Source organism: Fulmarus glacialis, unplaced genomic scaffold (genome assembly GCF_000690835.1).
Source record: "Fulmarus glacialis isolate BGI_N327 unplaced genomic scaffold, ASM69083v1 scaffold12505, whole genome shotgun sequence".
In the NCBI taxonomy this organism is placed as follows: Eukaryota; Metazoa; Chordata; class Aves; order Procellariiformes; family Procellariidae; genus Fulmarus; species Fulmarus glacialis.
In genome coordinates, this window is record NW_009211268.1 from 53,981 (window position 1) to 76,853 (window position 22,873).

Genomic DNA, 22,873 nt, shown 5'->3' on the forward strand with positions numbered 1-22,873 from the left:
TTTTCCTCCTTTTAGGGGCAGCCAATTCATCTCAGACCACCACCAGCTAAAAAAGCCTTAAAAATTAGCAGGCTTTTTTTTTTTTTTTTTAATTCTCTCCCCCATCCCATTGCGGGGGGTAAGCGAACAGCTGTGTGGTGTTTAGCTGCCTGCCGGGTTAAACAGCAACAACTTTAAATTTAATTTTATTTATCTGTGGAGTTGGCAGTTTCCTTATTTCCTTACTGAAGAAAAGGATATAAAATATCATCAGAGTTGGTTAGGACAGTTCCTTGTTTAGTGACTAGAGCTACTTTGGAGACAAGCTGGCTATAATGAGGGAAATGCACATCTGAGTGTTGGTGCCTTCCCATAGTGTTCCTCAAGTTGTAGTTGCAGTTGTGAAGAAAATTTCTTGACCTTGGGTTTTTTTCTTAGGTCCTTGTTGCCCCACCTTTTACTCGTCGCTTACAGTGATCATATTGCTTCTGTCAGTCGTAAAGAATTTTCGGGTAATTTTTGTTGTGCTTTTTTGATGATCCACAGTAGTTACTCTAGAGCTTTATGGGGTCTTTAGAAGCACTGAGCCTGGTGAAGACAAAGAGCTTAAATGACATGATACCCTGTGAGAAGCCACCGTAGAAAGTAGACTGGCTTGTTGTGCTGCTGGTATGGTGTGCTCCTGAGGCGTGCTCTGTATCAGCCCAGCTTTCTGAAGAGCTGATGGTGGTGTGCCCAGGTATAGTCCAGATATGACGCGAGCCACAGTGCTCCAGACTTGCTCCCTCTCTAAGGCAGCTAGAAGCAGTTCTGATGTTGTGAACCAGAGACATATTTATATCCTAGGTTTGAAAATACATCATTTCATTACAAAATAAATTATGTTTATCAATGCAATTAGTATTTGTTTATTTTGCCACATTTCTTAAAGCTTTGGTAACTTGTGCTTTACTAAATTATATCCTTAACTTTGGAAACTCCTGCGTAAGTGAATCTCTCAAAGAATTAATGTTGGTGGTTTTGTGTTGTGGTGGTGTTTTTTTTTTCTCCCCAAATATTCTAGTCTCTTTTCCTAGCGTGTGACAGAGCTGTAGAAAGTGTTATGAATAGAAGCTGAGCAATGGTTCACAATGAGCAATGTACAATCTGTTAAATCTTGTTGTCTTATTTTGCTGTCTTATAAATGATTTGAACTGTGAGGAAGTGAGAAGCTTAGTCCTGCCAGGAAAACAAAAAATCCTGGGAGGTTGAGAATGGTTTCTTATTTATTTGCTTACCTCAAGAAAGCTGTGACTATGATGGAGTCTAAAAAGACTGAGATAACCCACAGACTGCAAAATGCATTTGCTTCCTGGCCTAGTGCTTATGTCCACTCTGTGGGGGACAAACCTTCAGAGCAGACTGGCTGTGGACGCTCCACATAGCAGCTGGTCATGGGTCTCCTGTGGGCCTGGGTGATCATGCGGCCTGAAGATGCAGTTGCTTAGTTGTGGTTCCTTCAGCTACTCTGAATCTGGGGGAAAAAAGTGACTGTTATCCTGGAACTGCCAGGGTGGTGTATTAACTGTGAAACTGAGGATCTATGTTGCATACTCAGTGCAGTAGCAGGAGAGCATGGAGATGCTTAAGAAGTCAGGGTCTGTTAGGATAGTGTCCAAGCAGTGTGCAGGAAGGAGTGCATTTTCTTAGAGTAGTCTACCTCATGGACTCTTACTTCTGCTTTTCAGGAGGGCTCATTGGAGTGAGCTATCCCCAGAACCACAGCTTTTTTTGTTTTATAGGAAACTCGTTGGCTTACTCTAAAAGAGAGCTTAGGAGTGATTAGCATTTGTGCGGTGTGGATATTCAGCGTAATAGATTATTGGAATGAATTAGGAACTCAGCTATTGCTTGACAGCGCAGTCATCGTATTGCTATCTGTTGAGAATATTTTAAGTAAAAGCTGAGAGGCTCATTTTATGAGGATATTTCTGAGGCTTATTGAGATCCCGCGTTTTCAGTATCATGTTTAATTCAATTATAGTATCTGCCTTGCAAGGCATTCTGTGGTTCCACACTCATTAGCTAGTATTACTTGGATTTTAAAGTTTGAATTTTGTGAAGAAGCTCTGTTTCTCCTGTGGGTAGCATGTTGCTTTAAAAGTCGGGAAAGATGAGATGAGAGAAGACGTTTCCTGGCACAAGATTACAGCAGTATCTGGTTTTCTGTTTGTCTCCGAGGAACTGTCCTAAGGGAGCTGCATGCGCTGTTTATAAAGATAAGACAATAAGGGAATTAAGTTTGGTTACTTACCTATTCCAAAAGCTAGGTGAAGACACGTGAACTTAAAAGTGTATTTCTGAGAGAATACAAGATTGAGCAATTTGTTTATCTAGCGGTGTGTTATTAATACCCTTAACACTGCAGTCTTTGGGCTTCATGGATTTTAGTCTGCTTTAATACTCTAGTAATCGAGTTGCTTTTCCCCACCCTTGAATTTGAGGTGTAAGATAATAAATCCCCTTCCTTTGATAGGCATCTTGGTAAGCACATACAGAAGAGGGGTGGAGTAGTAGTAGGTACTCCATGGTATGTTATACTCAGCCACTATCTGTTATGAAAATATTCCACTAATACTTGCTTTACAGTTTCAGCGTTTATTTTGTCTGTGCCTAAGAGGTCTTACTCCAGTTTTATCTCAGAAATTGAAAGTCTTAACTGTTACAGCCAATGGCATCAGTTTATAAAGTGATGATTTTAAAGAAATCTAATGTAGTGGAACTTGCTCATTAAATAATTAAGTAAAGGATGCTGTAAGGATTTTGAGGGAGAACAACTTCTGTGGTCTATGTGTCAATTTGTGTGAATACTTTTTTTTTAAGGTAATTTTTACTGCTAGATAACATTCTTCTGAGAAAATCTGACTCCCACACTCTGTTTTGGGTATTGTTTGGTTTGTTTGTATGCTTTAACTAGAAGGAACTGAACATGAAATTATTATGCTTCAGAATTGTTGGTATAGTTTTTCACCCACTTTCTCTTTTTGAAAAAATACTAATATTACTTTAGCTACTACTACTTTGTAGTTCTGAGAATGAATATTGTTTTACTGTTGTCCCGTTTTCGTTCAACAAATACATTATGCATTTATGCCATCTCTGCATGTTTATTTCAGTGCAATGCGTGTATTGTTGTCCAAGTTACCACGACCATGGATTGTTGATGAGAAAAAAGATGATGGTTACACTGCCTTGCATCTGGCAGCTCTCAATAATCATGTGGAAGTGGCTGAACTTTTGGTGCATCAGGTAGGACTCTTTTCTTGGGAGGATTTAAATGTCACACTTCAGTTAACCATCTGATGTGAAAATAGTTTGCTTCTTTGCACCTGCAATCGCAATGCAGAAGCGATGGAGCAGGGAAGGACACGTGGTGAGCTCTAAAGGTCAAACTTGCCTTTGAGATCATTACAATGGCCTAATGGTGCGGAGGGACTGAAAAATTTGATACCTAGTTTGATTCAACAGATCAATATCTGTACAGTGAATAATTAAAGTATTTAATCACTTCTGCTCTCAAATCTCCAAACTAGGAATCATTTTCAGTGTCGTATTCAGTGCCCTAATAGACTGCCTTGCCTGTAGATGAATTGCTGGGATGATAATGCTCTAATGCTCTGAATATCTTTCAGGGCAATGCTAACCTGGATATCCAGAATGTTAACCAGCAAACTGCTCTGCACCTTGCCGTTGAACGACAGCATACACAAATTGTTAGGGTAAGTGTCTTATTTGCAATAAGCCATATGGTTAATGGTGCTTGATTCAAGCTGACTGGAGCTGTTAGGACATGGGTACTTCATGCATATTTAAAAAATGATTTAACAACATGTAGCCATTGAATGTTTGTATGATTAATCTTGATCAATTCAGAAACCTGCCAACTTGCTCAGAAGGTCAGTCGGCAATATGAAGGACATTTGAGGAATGTTAAATTTTTGTGCATGTACATTATGGTTTCCTCTATATGGTTGCCAAGTCCAGCATCCCTCCTTGTTGAGTAAGGGAGAATGTGTTCCTCTGTTACTTGTCTGAGTCTTGTGGTCCTGTAATGGGACGTTCAAATAGCATTTTTGATGCCTCTTGCTGTATGAGTAATTATTCTTGCTCATAGTGTTTGCAAATTGTAGCTAAGTGAAGCATCTTTTTACGAGTTTAACTACTTTTCAGTCTTCTGAGTGTGTAACTTTCCCTGTTCTTAGCTTTGGAGGGCTATAAGCAGTAACAAAAGTACCTTACCAGTGAAAGTAATGCTATTTCTGTTTTTTGCTCACACGGTTGCAAAAGTTAATACTTCAATTTCTTTGTTACTGGCACAGGAAACGGGAGTCTAGCACGGCTTGCCCATTCTGGCCTGTGTACACTGTCCATAGGGGGTCTATGTGACTTAGTGTTTGGATTGCTAGCGTGGGCTGTTGAGGCTCAGAGGGAGCACTCACTGCTGTAGGAGATGTTCCCTGTGAGTGAATACATCAACCTGGCCTTGGCCCTCTGTAAATTTTTTTAATTTGTCTTCTTAGAGAGAGAGTCATGTTATATTAAAAACTGTCTGTTATTCAGGCCTACAGAGAATTGTCCGCCCCTGTGCAGACCTGTATCTGCAGTTCTGTTTAGTGTTATTTTGCCGTAAGGTTTCTCCATCTCCAAGGCTTGATAGATGTGATCCCATTACAGTGAAACATGTGATACGGCCCTATATCTGGAACTGCTTGCTACCAAAAGAATGGTTTCCTAGAGTCAGTATCACTTGCATTCTGCAAGCTATTCGGCAGCTATATTTGGTGAGCTCTTGTGCCCTTCTGGAACTGACACAGTACCTGGGAATACAATACTAATGTAGCAGATGAGCAGGAAGGTAGGCATGTAGAAGAACTAGTATGCGTATTGGACGTGCTTATATCCGAGAATGTTTAAGTGAATGACCCTGTAGAGTATCCGTACTTCAGAGTTGGATTAACTTTGAGAAGTCCTAAAATAACTCATGCAGCCATGCGAAGAACATGTTGGCTCCATATTTCAAAATTAATTCCTATTGGGTACCCTCCAGGGCTGGGTTGTACCCTCAGGCATCTGTGGAATAGTGGTCAAAGGTAGCAGGGTTTTTTTAAAAGCCCTGCTGCCATGACAAAGGATGGTGGTTTGCTTTTTTTTTTTTAACTTCTGCTAACGCTTTGAATTTCCATGGGAGCCAAGGATTCCAGGTTGCTCTGAAAAGAGTTCTTTTATAGATTTTCTTCCAGGAGAAACTCTTAAGCAGTAAATAGCTAATGGCAGACACAAGATATGAATATGAGAAAGAAAAATTGGTCCAGAGTAAGTCCATTTAGAGAGTGTAAGAAGTTGAGGGGGAGACTGTTGCAACTATTATCTGGTTTTCTTGGTTTCACTTGTGGAAGGAAAGGTTGGGGAAAATGGTAAGCTGCAGTCAGTTACACGCAGGTATTTCCTTGAAAATTGAGTTCTGAATTCCCTTTAAGCTATTTTCCTTTTAGCCTTTTCTAGAGTCTGAGATTCTTTGGTTCCAAGAGGCTGAGATCCTTGTAAGCATTCAGGTTCTGAAGAGGGAGATCCCACTTCATGTATTCCTTTTTTTCGGCTATGCCTTTTGTCTCTGCTGCTAATCCGAATTTTGCAGAGTAGCAAAAGCTCAAAACTAAAGTTAAAACCTCAGCTGCTATCTACAGGTTTCTGAATAGTGACAATGACAGGGTTTAATTTTTAGGGGCAATTGCTATTTGTCAGCATGTGTTGATTTGTTTTGTTTAACAGCATATTTAAGAAAGTTCTGGTGCATCAAATATGGGAGGGCTGTATGCAAAGGCAATGTGAATAGGAGGGCCTGTGCAGCCTTATGCTTGCTTTCACGTCACGTGACCTGGAACGTGTGTCTAAAATTAGCCTTGAAGACGAGTCTTACAGTTCATTACTTTCCAAAGTGTTCTGAGATAGTATTTAATAGTGTCAGTGGTTTTTATGTCTTCTGCTGAATAAGGATAAACCTAAGTACATGCTTAACCACTTTGCTAATGGGAGGATACTGTAAATTAAGTTGTAAAGTTTAGCATGGTGTGGAAGTGGTGATTTTTGAGGTCATTGAAACTGAATAGTAAAGAATATATATGTATCTAAAGCATTGCACACTTGTTCTGTTTCTGATATATTGCTGTAATATGTTACATTGTTTGTAGGCTATCTTGTAAGAATTAAAGGTTTTCGACAGTAGAAAGAATCCTCTAAAATAGCATCTCTTGTAGTGTTCCCACAGAGCATAGGCAAGCATTAGGCTTCTGCTGAAATAAGCTTGATGTTTGAAAGAGACAAATGCTGCAGTTGAGGGCTGAGCTCCAAGTATGGAAAATAAATTTAAATAAACTCAACTGTGAATTGTAGCAAGATAAAAGAATAACCCTTTTGGACCTCCTAGAGCATCCTAAATCATAGTTTCACTGAAATTAGTTTTAAAAGGAATAAATAGCTTTTTTTGACTTTTAAATTGGTTTCTCTCTCATTTCAGCTCTTAGTCCGTGCAGGTGCTAAGCTGGATATTCAGGATAAAGATGGGGATACTCCCCTGCATGAAGCCCTGAGACACCACACCCTGTCACAGCTCCGCCAACTCCAAGACATGCAAGATGTGGGCAAGGTAGATACTGCTTGGGAGCCATCAAAGAACACAGTAAATAAAATGCATTTATTTATTCCTTTTTTTTCTGGCACGTTTGTCTCTTTATTTGTCTAGTTTGTCTAGTTCTGTACTGTTGAACTGTTTTTTGGCAGCGTAAGTTTACGTAGACATTCTGCATTAGACTGCAGTGTAGGCAGAAATCATATTGTTATATGTGGCTTTTCACATGTAGTCATTGTCTTTGTTAAAGAAAAATATGGGTTATTTAGTTCAAAATATTTCTACAAGTCTTTCTTCCATAGTGAACGTGTATGGCTGCCAAAAAATCAAAAGTAGCTTTTTAGGAAAGAGAAATAAACTGTATTACAGTACAGAATAAGACTAAAATTATGTTTTCTGTGATTCAACATCTTGCATGTCTTTGAGCTTTAATTGTTTCGCTGCTTCTATAACCACCTAAAAATTTATTCTGTTAGAACAAGGCATTCTTAATCTTTGTATGTTTATTGTTATGTATCTTTCTGACAGAGTTCATTTCAGAAATTGTGCTGTAGTATGGAAATAGTCAAAGAACTCCAGGTGAAAAAGGTCAAAATGTTTTATTGAAAAAAGAAACGCTCACACCCAAAAAGCTGTGTGAACACCATATGCAAAAATGAAGTTTATAGTTTTGCTGATAGGCAAAAGAGAAATAAAATTTTGGAGTGATTGGGATTGAGAAAAACAAACAACAATTTTGTCTTTAAATATTAAAGATGCTAACATAACAGTGGATCAGATTTGCTGAATCATTAGTTACCAGTGTTATAATATTTTTTCTAACTTTAACTGTGCATTTCGTTCAAAAAAACCCCACCAAATTTATTAAAAAGCCTTTGTTCAAAACAGTAATTCTACTGTACAACAAATGTTTTTCAGACTGGTTACTTAATCTCACTGAAATACACTGGAATAAGCTTTGAAAAGAGATATGACTGGCATATGTAAGAAAATGCTTGTGTCCTTTCAAGTGAGAGGAGGAAAGCAATTACAGTTCAGTTGTTTCCATGATCTGAAATGGACTCTCTGAGAGGTGGCCAAAATACTTTGTGTGCATGTATTTAACTGTGAAACGAATGAACAGGAGATAAATACTTTTTCTCTGACTCAGCATTTCATAAATAGGTTTATTGCCCATCTTATTAGTGGCATCCACAATGAAACCAGAGTTGTTGTGTTTTGAGTTTTTTAACACAGGAAGTGGGGTTTTTCCCTACCTTTTTAAATTTTAGTTTTGGGGGATTTTATGTTTCAAAGAATAAGTTTTTCTTCTAATTTCATTTGAGATGTATCCCTGGTTTAAAAAAAAAAAAAATTATTACACTTTTGGTTAATTTCTATTAAAATAATAATTAAAAAAAAGGGCCGGGGGGAAGATGCCACAACAAACAAATAAACAAACAAAAAAATCCCTGCATGATTGGATCTCTGATCATCTAAAAACGTTCTAATGTTTAAAAAGAAAAAGTAACGATCAACCAGTACCTCCTACATTAGCTTGATCAAACTGTTGGTCTTTTTTTTTGCACTTTGTTTAGCTGCAGAGAAATTTTTTGCCTAACTAACAAATTTGGGAGGTTGGGAGGTTTTAAGTGGTGTGGAGAAGATATGTCCCCCCAAGAGAAAAGGTGAAAAATTGTTTCTTTTAATTTTATGTGGCTGAAATGTAAAAGATGGAGTAAAGCCTGGCTAAAATATACCTGAAAACTCTTTAAGATGATCAGCAGATCAAACTATCTTGAAAATGGTTGTTTTGTGGAAAATAGTAAATGAGAACAATACTTGTACCTATCTACCTTTACTTAAAAAAAGGTAATGTAAAAATGCTATGAACTAGATTTTTCCAGTAAACACTTTTAATATTAAGCCACCTTTGGCCCAAAATCATATGTCAAAAAAAGACAGGATCTAGGCTGCTAAAATATGTGCTAAAATCTGGACCTTTAAAGCTATCCAAGGACACATTTGTAGTTTTGTCTTGTGTGGAATTGCAAATACAGGTGATGGATAATAGAGTATAAATAGGATTAATAATTTAGTCTGGGAAACAGAAAGGCTTTCTCTTTGTGAATAGGATGACTTAAGCTAAATTGATGGAATCTGTATTTTTTTGATTAATTTTTATTAATTCCTTTAAAGATTGGGAAAATATGTCAGATTCCTTTAGTCTATGTGATAGCAAATCTGCTATGTAAATCTTTAGTATTTTAGAGCTCATTTTTGCTTGGCTAAATTTTAATTAACTTTGGAATACTGTCCTGAAGATACCAACCTACTGAGCCCTGTAGGGTGCCTCTTTGTAATATAGTACTTTAACAAATAATGATTTTTTTTTTCAGTTGAATAAACTGAAAAATAACAAAAATTTCACTTGCAGGATTTTAGATGTTTTTCATGGTTGATAAAGTTGGTTGGACAGCAACTTCAGTGAAATTTTACCATTTGTTACTTTTTGCTTTGAGCACGGTTTAGAATATGAAAACAACTTTTTACTGATATGGTGAACTCATTTCGTAAGTGGAATTATATGGAATGAGTTCTTTAGCATTGATTTTCAGTAGTTCCTTCTGAATATCAATATTAAGCTGCTGTAATAACTAAAACATTTTTTGTCAGGTTTCTTCAGCTGTTTGTTGATAGACTATTTAAAATGCATGTAGTGAAAAAACTTGATAGTACACAAAGCCCTACACGTTTTAGGTATCAATCTGAAAAACATTTCTGTGTTCAAGTGCTATGAGCGGTGAACCCCATTTCTTCAAATAATTCTGAAGTTTTTCATCCAGCATATTGCCATAATTGTGCAGCTGGGAGGAGGAGAAATTTTCTGTAGTACAGTCTGCACCACTACAAAAAAGTAATTTCAGTTGCTTTATTACAGATGCAGTGTTCCTTGGTCTAGGGTACTTTTTATTCTGAATAAATGTATTATTCCCCAGGCTCATTTAGTGTAATTTATTTTAATATAGGTATCTTTCAGGCCCCTAAAATGCTTTTAAGATTAAAACTGATGCTCCTGCCTAAATCCTAACTTAAACTAAAGAAACTCTAATGGAAGGACTGGCTTGTGCATCTCAGGGCTAGCACCCTCCAGAGGAGGCTTGCTGCAGCCATACTAGGCACTAAGACATAACTTTTATTTTTGTGCATGGGTTGGTTTATGGTTTTTTCTTTTTTTTCATTCTGTGTGCCTGAAATGTTGCAGACTACCAGAGGAGTGTCATGGGATGCAATATTGTCTTGGTGTTTCTAAAGCATACAGCACACAGAGGCATTTTAGGACTCAAGATTTTCTTGAATAATGTTGATGACTGTTCCAGGTGGAGGAGCCAGTCTTGGCATAGTGTATATTCACACCGAGTGAAGCAAACTGTCCTGTTAGCTGTGTTTCATTTTCCTCTTGGAGACACAATAGCTGGTCCGTTGAGAAACAGCTCAGACCCCATGAGGTGCAAATGTGGATGGTAAGAGAACTCTTGTCCCAGCAAGTAAGAAAGGACTACAGCAAATTGTGTAGGCATGCCTTCAAAAAGTCTTCTCTACCAATCTCAGAGCAAATCAGCTTTCACTGGGCATTGTGCTACCTTGGCTGGATTACTGACATGGTCCAAGGTACTTGGACTGAAGCTAGATAAAATCTCTGCTTCGCTTCAGCCAGTGCTGTAGTTGAGGTGCAGAAAAATGGTCTGAATTTATAAACAAAAATGTTCTGTCATCTGAACACCACAAAACTGTTTCTTTCCATAACTGGTATGAAGTCTTCCAAGCTGTACCGTTCTTACCTGATCATAGGGAAGAATGCAGAACCGTGAGTATCTTTGAATTCATGAAGTGACCTTCAAGAGTCTCGTAGCATCTCAGTAATACTTACTGATATAAGAACTCCTAGCTTGAAAAAAAGTATAGACTGAGGTTTAAAAAAATTGCTTCCGTAGGAAACTGGGTGGCTGTATGATGAGAACGATAATCTTGCAGTTATCAAGGCAGGGTAAAGACTTCTAATACATACATCAAGTGCTGCAAGACATGGACCTAAGCCTTTTTCCTCACAAGTCATCTCTGAGGGATAGGGAGGGTAACTAGAGGGGGTTTTGCAACCTTCAGGGCTACAGTGACAGGTATCTGGTATTTTAAATTTACTCCTGTATTCTTGTATTCCTGTATTATTGTGTTTAAAATATATCTAGTTCTTTAAATATAAAATGATTGTTAATCCAACCAAAATTACTTAATCTTTAGGATTGATACTTGATACCCAGCTTTTAGAAGACCAGCTGCAGGGATAGATTGTACAAACTGAAAGTGGCATAGAAAGATGTACATCAGTCAAGTTGGGCACTTAAATCAATTAATGGGAAAGATGTGCATACAAAATCCTGCCTCTATCCAGGTGTTGAAGCCTTTATAATTCTGGAATTCAGCACTTAAAACTCCTCGAGTTGAAGCTGTCCCAGCTGTGCCAAAGCTGTTTCTTTGAATATAGTCTAGTGTAGTTTGCTGAGGGATTCTTAGTGGTGCCAGCAGTTTCATGTTATATGTAGTCTGCATTATACTTACACATTTTACCTGATCAAGCTTTAACACAAAAAGATGTCGGAGCAGGCCCAGAATGCTCCAGAGTAGGTGAATTCTTTCCTTGCTGGGCTATGCTAGTGAGCCTTCTCTTTTTATTTTTCTAGCTGGGCCCTGTGAATTGTGTCTAAAAGGTATGCTAATACAGAAATACACTAATAGTTGTAAAAGGGTGAAGAAGCATTACATGATTAGGACAGGAGGACAGGTATGTGAGTTTAAATCCCTGGAGGCTGAGAAGGCAACTGAAATCCAGTCTTTTTGGGCAGGTGCTTTACTCACTAGACTAAAAGTAAGTGTGCGTTTACTTCTCTGCCCAACTATGTTTTCAGTCCAAGGGTGGCGGTGGTAGCATTTTGTTTGAACTCAGCAGTTTCAGTATACTTTGAGTGTATTCTGAATATACCCACTTGGGGCTCTGCCCTTTACAGTGCTTGTATAGGACAGCCACTTCACAAGTGAATATAGGTGTGCAGGAGATTGAATGCTTCAATAGCTGAACTATTCCTTGCTGAATTTTAGTTCCTTAAAGGAAAGTTGAGTATAACTGACTCAAAATTAAGCAACTCTACAACTGTTTTGATTTTAGTTCTAAAGGCGCTTCCTTGGGCTTACAGATTTATACGTGTGTGTGTGTATGTGCATGTGCGCATGTCAAGTAGTATTCCTTTAGCCAGACTATTCCTAACTGTTTAGAGTCTCTCAAGTTGCTTACATATTTGTCTTCTTTCAGTTAATAATGGGACTTGGCACTCAGGGAGCAGAGAAGAAGAGTGCAGCATCTATTGCCTGCTTCCTGGCAGCCAACGGAGCTGACCTCAGCATTCGTAATAAGAAGGGTCAGTCTCCTCTCGACCTCTGCCCTGATCCTAGTCTCTGCAAAGCATTGGCTAAATGTCACAAAGAAAAAGTCAGGTTTGTATAGTCATAAAATACGCAATTTCCAAGTCTCTGCTTTCTGTAGATTTACTGACGTATTTAAAACATTGCGTTATTAGCAATAGTGTTAAAACATACAAGATTTTTCTTGACTTTCAGTTAATTCTTTATATTCTATGGTACATTGAACACTATCTACAAATACATTAGCTGAAACTTACACAAGACTTACAGGACTTTCGTACATGTTAATATGGGAGGGATGAGAATGGGAAGGTGGCAGTGCGAGGGCGGATGTTGGTAGAACTTCAAAACATCCCAGAAAAGGGAGGGGGGGAAATCACTGAAAGAATAACTAAGCATTGGGACGGGTTACCCAGGGAGGTTGTGAAATCTCTGTCTGTGCAAGTTTTGAAGACTGGAATGGGCAAAGCCTGGTATAACCTGATGTGAATTCAGTGTTGATCTTGCTTTGAGCGGGTGACCTCCTGAGTACCTGTCAACCTGAATGATTGTATGATTCTGTAAAAGGAGGAGAAGGGGGTAGGTCTGATGTCTCAGAAGCACTTCTCTAGGAATTATGATTTCAGTGAAATGTCATGTTGTCAAGTGCATGCAGTATGAGAAGTTTCAGCTAGCTACTTGTCCTAGTTGTGTTCCCATCGTTGGCTTACATGATTCTCATCCTTAATTCCTGTATGGAAATAGAAAATGTACTTTCAAAATGTCACGAAGAGAGACTGTTTTTGTTGATGCTGCCCTGGTGTGTAAGGTGCTTATTTTTTCCAGAGTCTGTCCGTGTCTGTCTGTCTCGCCCTCATCCCTGTGGCTGTTCTTTCTCACCACCTTTTATGGGCTTGTGAGAGCTGTAGGAATGAGCTGGTTAGGTTCAACACGTGCTCCCTCTGCTGGGTGAGCAGCGGCATAGGACAAAGATCCGAATTCACTGTGGGAGTTTGGGGGTTCTTTTACAAGCCTGTCATTTGCTAAGTATTGGAAGTATATTTAAGGTTAAGGTGTTAAGCTGTGCAGTTCTGAATCTACAGGGTATGTCTCTATTAATAAAGTAAACTCTTAGGATGGGAGGAAAGGGTTTTTTTTACATTCACGAGATGCTATTCTAACTTGTGTGGCCTGTTTCTGTACAATGTCTTATCTTAACATGTGACATTGCACTCTGGTGTCAACTGTACGTTTGGGAGAAAGCAGTTCGGATTGCTTTATGATGATACACTGATGCCTGAATGCATAGGAATATATAGATAAACAGCCAATTGATATGCGTTTTAGGTTAAGAATTTTAAGAATTCTTAAAAGTGAGTTTGACTGCTGGGTTTCTTTGTAGTGGTCAGGTTGGTTCCCGAAGTCCATCTATGATCAACAATGATTCTGAAACCTTAGAAGAATGTATGGTGTGTTCAGATATGAAGAGAGATACTCTGTTTGGCCCATGTGGACACATTGCCACGTGTTCTCTGTGCTCACCACGGGTGAAAAAATGCCTCATCTGTAAAGAACAAGTTCAGTCTAGGACAAAGGTAAAAACTTCCAAAGTTTATTGGTTCTCTTTCTGGTTTTAATGGAAAACTGAAAAAAGAGGTCAAGGAAAAGTGTAATATATTTTAAGCAGTATTTTGCCTTACAGGTATCTCACTGGATGGAATTAATTTTGCATCGTAATGATGTCTTGTCCCGACATTGTATGTTACTCTTTCCTGTTTGCCTGTATTCATGTCCTACCTGCCTCTCATTCTCTCCTCACCTTGCAATGTCTTTATTGTTCAGGTCCTCGGAGTTCCTAATACAGTCACCTAAGGATGCTTTATTTAAATAGATTCCCCACCCCCCAACCATGGTATTTTTTTTTTTTCACATTAAGATAAATTGCTGCTTTTCCTAAAGTATAATTTCCTTCAGTAATATCCAGTTCTTCTGACTTCTTTTATTCCTTAGGGCTGCTTGGAAAGATGATTTGCCTGTAAACTGAGTTAGTTAATACGTGCTTTTTTTTGAAGTTAATAATTACTTTCAGCTTTCACCTTCTCTTTCTTTGGAATCGTGAATTTCATTATGCTGTCTTTCTCCTTCAGAGTATCAACCAGTTGTGCCCTGTTTTGAAGACCTAATGCCAGTAAAGTCCTCAGGTTTCTCAAATGGTTGCTCCCAAGTATTTGTGAGCATATATGGGTGCATCCCCATTGCTTTTCTGTTTGCATATTCTTTTATTCCCCATAATCACCAAGTCTTGTCCTTCTGTTGCTTTTTGGCTGGTTTTGAAAAAAAAAAAAAAAAAATCAGTATCTGTTCAAAATAACATTTCAGACTCATGTTCCACACACAGGTTTTCTGATCCCACCCTATTCTTTCTTTTTCCAAACACATTTGACTAGTCTGCTTCTGTGGTATGTTTTTTTTTCTCTACCTCAAAAGTAAATACAGGAATTGTAAGTGTGAATTTGTACTGTTTTTACTATTCACTCCCTTATTCTTACTTCTTATACCATGCAGTATTCTGCAGTGCGTATTTTCAAAGGTCAAACGTTAACATAGTGTGAGCTCCTTTTCTCTAGACTTTCTTTATAGTCAGTGAAAAGGTTCTGCCACTAGAGCAGCAAAGTAAGGCTTCTACTTCCACTCATCCATCTAAAGAAGCTAATCTATGCAAATCAGCTTTCCCAGGTGAAAGCTAACCTTTGTGGATAACCTTCCTTTGATTTCTTTTGCTAAATTAGATTGAGAGAATGGAATATCTGTTCAATACTTCTCTTATACTCTTCTATAAATAAACTTACGGTAATACCTGCAAGGCTAAGAAATTAATGAACCTGGACAACAGTTCTATGAACTGGAAGAGGTGATACAGGCCAGTATGAATGGAATGGTATGTGGTGTCTATGGTCACACTATATATATACAGCTCATCACATTAAAGGGCTTGAGAAATCCTAACCCAGAATATTAAGAGAGATTACTATAAAAGTCCTTTATAAGTGGATTTCATAGACTCATAGAATAGTTTGGGTTGGAAGGGACCTCTGAAGTTAGTCATCTAGTCCAACCTCCCTGCAATGAGCAGGGACATCTTCAGCTAGATCAGGTTGCTCAGAGCCCCGTCCAACCTGACCTTGAATGTTTCCAGGGATGGGGCATCTACCACCTCTCTGGGCAACCTGTTCCAGGGTTTCACTATCCTCATCGTAAAAAAATTCTTCCTTAGATCTAGTCCAAATCTACCCTCTTTTAGTTTAAAACCATTCCCCCTTGTCCTATCGCAACAGGCCCTGCTAAAAGGTCTGTCCCCATCTTTCGCATAAGCTCCGTTTAAGTACTGATAGGCTGCAATAAGGCCTCCCAGAGCCTTCTCTTTTCCAGGCTGAACAACCCTAATTTAAGTATATATGGTGGAACAAAGAAAGAGAAAAGAATAAAGAAAAAGAAGCATATACTGTCTTAGCTGCATCTCTATGCCTACCAGTGTACTGAACATATATTGCCAGCAAATATCTATTCTTAGAAGTCTGTGGTAACTCATTTAAGTTGCATTTTGAGGTGCTGAATTAGTTAAAATAACACTAGAGGGAGCTTCTTAAAGTCTGCACACCTTGCCAAAGAAGTGTAAAAGCAAATTAATGTGGAGAGCAGGAGATAAACTTTTCTCATACGTGTGTTTATTGTTCTTTACAGATTGAAGAATGTGTAGTATGTTCAGACAAAAAGGCAGCAGTGCTTTTCCAGCCTTGTGGTCATATGTGTGCCTGTGAGAGTAAGTAAATTTGATGGAAGTTCTTTTTGAAGTAATCCTGAAACAGAACATTTTTCATCAGATTGCTAAAAGCTCATTAGTAGTCTGACTTCAGGTCCAATTTACTTGATAGTCTGGTGTGATAGTCAGAATTTTGGCGTGATTTGGCGTGCTGGTGATGAAATAATTGGAGGACAAACTGGAAATTTTAAAAAATTCAGAAAGCAAGTGCTCTTCCATCTGAATTATTTAATTGTGAGTAGGCTTGCTCAGATTATAGAAGCCTGCTGTATATCGTAGTAGTAATTACTTCTGAAGTAATTAGAATTAATTTTATTGCTTCATTGCAGCCTTTTTTGGGGCATTCAAATGTGCAAATGGTGTTTTAAAAGAATATTGTATATAAATATTTAATATGCTTCATTACTAATCTACAGATTTGCACAAGGGCTGTATTTTTCTCTAAAAGACACATCATATATCTTTGCAAAGAGCACCAGTTATGATTCACTCTGATTTATCTCATGTAGCAAAAAAAGATGTAGGAGATCTCCCTACAATTTTTTTGGTTTTGAGAATATGTGGATGAGAATGCAGCCATCACCTTGTCACCAGACATTTCAGGGCTTTGTTGAAGGGTCATTTGCCTAGAGAAGAGCAGTCCTTGTTGCTGAGGATCTACATAAGAGGGAAGGTAATCATTCCCGTAAGTAACTGCTTACTTGGTCTCGCTAAAGAGGTCTTGTTGCTTCCTCTGTTCTGGCTGAGAGACCTGACATTGAGTCACTGACTTTACAATTATCCTGATCTGGCCTCTTTCACTGTCTGCAGTTAAAAGATGGTAAGAGAAGGTTTTTTTTATTAGTTTCCCAGGAAGAGGACAGCAAGAAGATTGATTTGCTGTTGTGAAGGATTTCAGCAGTGCAATACACATCACCAACTCTAAGCTGTAACAAGGACAGCAAAAGGTTTAACAGATGTAGATGATTTCTTTAGAGATTATTTTCTGGACATCTTGCTCAAGCAGGATGATAGAGAGTCTTCAAATTTGTGTGGTTTATAGGACCCACTCTATTGATTCACAGTAACCTTCAGCATTTATGAGACATAATCATTTGTCTTTTGTAGAAGAATTATAGCCTCCTTTCTAGGATTATATCAAAAGATATAGGTTTACTCTCTTAAGGGTAAGGAGCTACACCTGTTTGCGCCTGGAGCATTAGCACAGTAAGTGAGATCCTTAGTTCTAAAGGAAAAAGCAGGTAGTCAAGACATTCTTGGAAGTTCTGGTCTCAAATGGGTGTGATTTTACTTTTTTAACTTCTGTAATTCTTGTGGAATAGACATCCATTTGGAGAAAGAGGAACCTGCTCACTTGAAATATGTTAAAAGAAGATAAACAGAATAGGTTTACTTTGAATCCCAAAGAAGACATTGTTTATAGCTGCAATTTGCAGAAAATGATGTGAAGATGAACACGAGTAGTTACTTGTATTATAAGCATCTATTATATAATTACTGTGAATAAACAAGCTCATGGATAGGAAAGAAGGAAAATGAAATAGCAGGGTTCAGAGTTGATTTATTTCTCTGTCCTGTCAGATTGTGCAAGCTTGATGAAGAAATGTGTCCAGTGTCGGGCAGTGGTTGAGCGAAGAGTGCCTTTCATAATGTGCTGCGGAGGGAAAGGTACAGAAGATACCACTGATGATATTTGTGAGTGACTCCAAAACCCATACTCTTTCACATTCCCCCACCAACTTCTTATTCTCATTCTTCTAAATGACCTAAATCTTCCCTCTCCTTTTTAAATAAAAGTTTAATAAAAACAGTGTTAAGCCAGGTATCCCTTTGCTGTTTGCACTGCTTTGTACATTGGTAACAGCAGATGCAATGGTAACACTAGTGATTACACTAAAGGATTGCTTCCAGCATCCAGAGTAGAAGCTGAAACATGTATGACTTCTTGGCCAGTTATTAATGTCCTATGAAGCAAAAGCTGAAGATTGTCTGTAATTGTGCAAATGAGCAAATAAATGTGTGTTGTTTTTTTGTTGATGTTTTTTGGGTGGGTTTTTTGTTGATGTTTTTTGTTGATGTTTTTTGTTGATGTTTTTTGTTGATGTTTTTTGTTGATGTTTTTTGTTGATGTTTTTTGTTGATGTTTTTTGTTGATGTTTTTTGTTGATGTTTTTTGTTGATGTTTTTTGTTGATGTTTTTTGTTGATGTTTTTTGTTGATGTTTTTTGTTGATGTTTTTTGGGTGGGTTTTTTTTTTTTTTTTTACTTCTGGAACTTTCTGACTGATAAAGGAGTGGTAAATATTTTGCATCTAGGTACAAGCAACTTTCACGACAGATTGTTCAGTTTTACATCTCCTGCTTTGACTAGTTCTTAAACTTCTTGTGACTTTTCTGAATAATTTCTATGAATTGTCTGTATTTACTCTGTGTGTGTATGTGTGGTATGCAATGTTTGAATTGAGTTTATGTGAATTGGAATATTGGGTCATTCTCATCATACTGTTCCTAAATAGATAAATGTAAGAATAATCCTTAAAATCAGGTTTTTAACACTCACAGTAGAAATTTAAAATTTGTCATTTGAAATACTTCTCAATTTTTCTGTTTCTTATAGTAACATTGCTTCCTAGATCAGTCAAATACAGGAATATTAATCTGAGCTTGTTCAAATTTTGAACAAACCACTTCCCAGATGCTTGTGCAGTTTTGAACACCAAATAGAACCGGCTGTGTAGATAAAAAGTCTTTTCAGTGTGAAAAGATTTGGCTTTATTTTTTACATGTGCAAAATAACTTACTGCAGGAACTTCACTGGCAAATAAGAACTCTGAGAACATTAAGGGGCTACAGGCATTTTGAGCATCATTATTGAGGAAATATTTGTCAAAGAAGTATTGCCACTAAACTCAAAGAAGTTCTTTATGAATTGAGCTGCAGTGATGTTGTAGTGAATTTAGTTAGATTATTTGACTAACATTATTTCAGATAATTGAAAAATTGTAGTTAGTACACTGGAAATAATTATTCCTCTTTTGTTAGATTGATGGATAATCACATATCTTTATTTTCTCTAAATTACAGCAAGTGGAAACATTCCAGTTTTGCAGAAAGACAAAGACAACACCAACGTCAATGCGGATGTACAGAAGCTGCAGCAACAGTTACAAGACATCAAGGAACAGGTAAAAGTGCTGGATAAAAATTTTATGGACCACTAAAATAATTGAAAAAGCCATCTTCTGTTACTTAAAACAAAATGACATGTTGAAGTGCTTCAATTCTTGAATTTTAGTTAAATAACCATGTGTGATGTGGCTTGTGTGTCTTCTAGGTACAGGTTTAAAAAAAAAATAAAATCGAGTGGCCATGTTTGATAATCCATGTATTAGAGCATCTGTGTTGGTGTGGCTAAAAAAGGATGGTCTGCCCAATCAGTATGTTCTCTGCCTGTTTAGCTGACCTGAGTGTATAGGTACAGCAGAAGCTGTTTTCATAGAACAGTAATAAAAGTAGATATTCTTTACTATTCCATATTTACCTGAATCTTTACTTGTCTGTTCATGAACTGCCTTTGAGCAATGGCTGGCAGTTACCTGTCGTATGAAGGCTATAGTTTATGTACTCTTCAAAAAATTTCGTGGTTGCAAAATTAAAACCTTTGAAAGTACTGTACATGTAATTTGAATATTTGGAATGTAAATGATAAGGTTTGTCTTTTGTAATTATCCATAGTGTTTGCAGGAGGAAATTTATACAAATTGACTATAAATTGTATTGATTATTCATTGGTTAAGTTACGTGCAATTTAGAAACCTAACGAAAACCAAAAATTAATGTTTCAGATAACTGACAAGTACCTATTTAAATTTGTTATGTGGATAGTAAGTCTAGTTCCATTAGAAGCACTTAAGTAGTTGTCTACATGCAGAACTTTCCTGTGTTAATTACTAAATTGTTTCCTTGCTTTTCCATCTGAACAAAGAAAAACTTGATTTTGAGATTTTTCAGCAGTAAAGGACCTGGGGTATCTGACTCTTGTATGCACTTACTCTCTTAGAACCCTGATAATGTGATTTTTGGCTTCCCTATGTATAACACAATTGGAAGAAACTTTTCATGGATACAGGGAAGAGAGAAGTGTTCTTACTGTATTACTTGCCTTTTCCTTTTGGAGGCTTACAGCAGTCAGTTATACTTCAGTGATGGCAGCATCACGTCTAGTCCTGGTAGTTGTTGCTCTCAGCTGTTCATGTGCGTGTAAGCTAAGACTAAAGTGTTTAGATCACCAGTTTTAGGGCTCATATCTTTAAATGCCTTAAATTTGTGAGCTGATATGCTGTCAAGTTTTAACCTCAGTGGCATGTCTGTGAAGAGCTGTTCCTGTCCTATGGAGCCTTGGCCAGCACCCCAGTAGTAGAAATTCAAATATCCAATTCAAAACAGATTCCTTTGTAATTTTTGTCTCTAAAAGAACAGGCAGATTAAAAATTGTCATTTGAAAAACGCATGTCTGTCTTGATGATAAGATCTGGAGTTTCTAGATATCTCTGACGTTGTACATCTACTGTTTAGCTACTCTTTTACTTTTTGACATTGGATGAAAAGAAGTTACTGCTGTGGCATTTAAAATTATATATGCAAAACATGCAGATGAATGCTTGAATTTAATCTATTTTTTTCAGGTGTATTTTTTTCTTTTCTGGTTATTTTAGGAGTTTACAAAAGGTGGCGTTCTATTTGGGTATGCTAATACTCTTACGTATAGGGACGTGAAAGGAAAACTATGTTACAGTTTTTCTTCTTGATTAGATGTGATCTCAGTTTTTTCAGTGTTCCTTAGGTGCTCTTTTATTCTTAACAATTTTGTCTTAGCTTTGGAATTTGCTAGCCAGAAGCTTTCTAATATCAGAAAGTTATGCTGTATTAGGGAGAAGAGAATAATTACTTTATACGTGTCATTTTCTACTTCTAATTTCTGGTTTTCATATTTGCAGTAGTAAGAAAGATCTAATACCGGAATGCTTTGAGAATTTAAGTGCACTCTTTTGCTTTGAAATGCCCTTTTGTCCAATAATTTATTTTAAATCAGTATAAAAATGAAGATTATTCAGTGCCTCTGACTAGAAAGAAGTGGTTCTGGTTATTCTTGTCTGCATCTTGGCTTGAGACTCTTTCATGTTTTCCTTAGTGTCTTTTCTGCTTAGTCTTGTAACAGGGCAAGTTGTGTATCATACTTGTGAGTAGGAAGTTGGATTTGATTAAAATTAGTCATCTCATCTTTTAAATTTGTGCTTGAAATAATGCACAGCATTTCACTATAATTGTGTATTGTTTTGATTTGTGCTTTAACAGTTCAGTCTTCATGTTACATTGATATTTTTGTACTTAAAATTAATTTGTTCTCTTTCAGCAGGTATAATCCTATGTTTCAACTCATACCTTCAATGATAATCTAATATGTTAGTGCAGCAAGCTTTTAAAACCATTTCTGGTGCCAAGCAGAAGTGATGCTGATGTCAACAGAATCTCCCACATCTGATGACCGCACCATTCTTCAGGGATTCCCTGAATGTGAACCTTTTTGACTGTAATTGCAATACCTTCACTCCATTTCATACATAATCACCATCATCTGTCTAATATCTTATGTATGTTCCTTCACCATACTTACATCGCTTTCTTTCTCCGTGAAAATAAATTTATTTTGTCACTGTGCACCTGTATATTGTTGGAAAAACTGTTTTTAGTAATAAGGAATTGATATTTCAAGCAGTTTAAAACACTTGTCAGAGGTAAAAAATTGATTTGAATTGCAAACCCAGTTATACTTAGAGGTACGATGAGCACTTTTTCAGACTACTTTTACTTATCCAAAGATGTAATTCTCACATAGAACAGGTATAGTGCCTTTTTATACCATTTGTTTTCCTTTGAAAGATGGGAGTCAAATGTTTCATGCAGATAGAAAAAGTAGAGTGTGGTTTCATGCAGAGAACGTTCTAACAAATAGTACACTAGAAACAGATACTGCTTATTTCCTGCTGCTGTCGCACAAATTTGGTATAAGGCGTGCAGTGAACTTTCTTCCACTGTAAGAGTGCATATAAGCAGGTGGTTAAGTAATGAATGCTCCTTAAAAGTTGGATAGAACTCAGTTATTTGGGCTTGTATTCCACCAGGAAACTGCTGAACTAATCGAGAAAATCCTTGTCAGAATAGAATTGCACAGCAAACAGGAAGTTTGGTTGTTCCTGCCAGCTGAATTCTCCTACTGTATGAAGTAACTTAAATGTTAAAGTAGTATCATATTAAGAAATTAAACAGCTAATACATTTTAAATACTCTGCATTTGTACTAAACAGGAGAAATTGGGCAATTTGCTAATACTGCATGCAATTGCAGAAAAGATCTATTAAATGGAAATGTTAGGATTTCTGTGCTTCACTAAATGAAATAATCAAAAGTAATGGTGTTTGAACAGATTTTATTTTTTTATTATTTCTGAGTCCCTTGATGGATGTTTTCATTTTCAAATGATGGTGTGGCATTTGGAGAAAAACAGACCCTAGTAACTTCAGTAATTCTGACATATTTGGGCACAAAAGCAAATTATTAAGCTAAAAACATAGAATAAAGGCTACAAGTTTTTTCCCCAAAGATAAGATTTGGGTTTGCTTTGTCAGTCCTTTGTCAAAGGACATCATGTCAATATTATCAGGTTATAGACACTTGTCACAGGGCATCTATATATTCATTGGAAATAGCTGTTTCATTGATACTTGAAGACTGTAGGTTACTGGAAGAAAAATGCTCTAATTGTCCCGTTGGGATGTGAAGGTGGTGACTTGGTGTGAATGGAAAAATGAGCGGGACTGACTGACAGACAGTTGGTCTTTTGCAAATTTTTAGTTTAAGAGTGTTTTGTTATAGTACTGTGGAAAATTCTGACAAAGCTGGAGCACAGTATTTTGGGAA

General features: G+C 37.2%; 1 protein-coding gene across 1 annotated transcript in view; it reads left to right on the plus strand.

The window, feature by feature from the left end:
* MIB1 (mindbomb E3 ubiquitin protein ligase 1) overlaps window positions 1–22,873 on the plus strand; it is a gene marked incomplete at its 5' end in the record, with an annotated part of 68,901 nt that overhangs the window by 44,189 nt on the left and 1,839 nt on the right. The window contains 8 exons of the mRNA XM_009577486.1: window positions 3,135–3,267; window positions 3,651–3,737; window positions 6,533–6,694; window positions 11,988–12,169; window positions 13,479–13,671; window positions 15,818–15,896; window positions 17,478–17,591; window positions 18,980–19,080. Coding sequence (XP_009575781.1) covers window positions 3,135–3,267; window positions 3,651–3,737; window positions 6,533–6,694; window positions 11,988–12,169; window positions 13,479–13,671; window positions 15,818–15,896; window positions 17,478–17,591; window positions 18,980–19,080 — 1,051 coding nt within the window. The remainder of the gene's footprint in view (window positions 1–3,134; window positions 3,268–3,650; window positions 3,738–6,532; window positions 6,695–11,987; window positions 12,170–13,478; window positions 13,672–15,817; window positions 15,897–17,477; window positions 17,592–18,979; window positions 19,081–22,873) is intronic.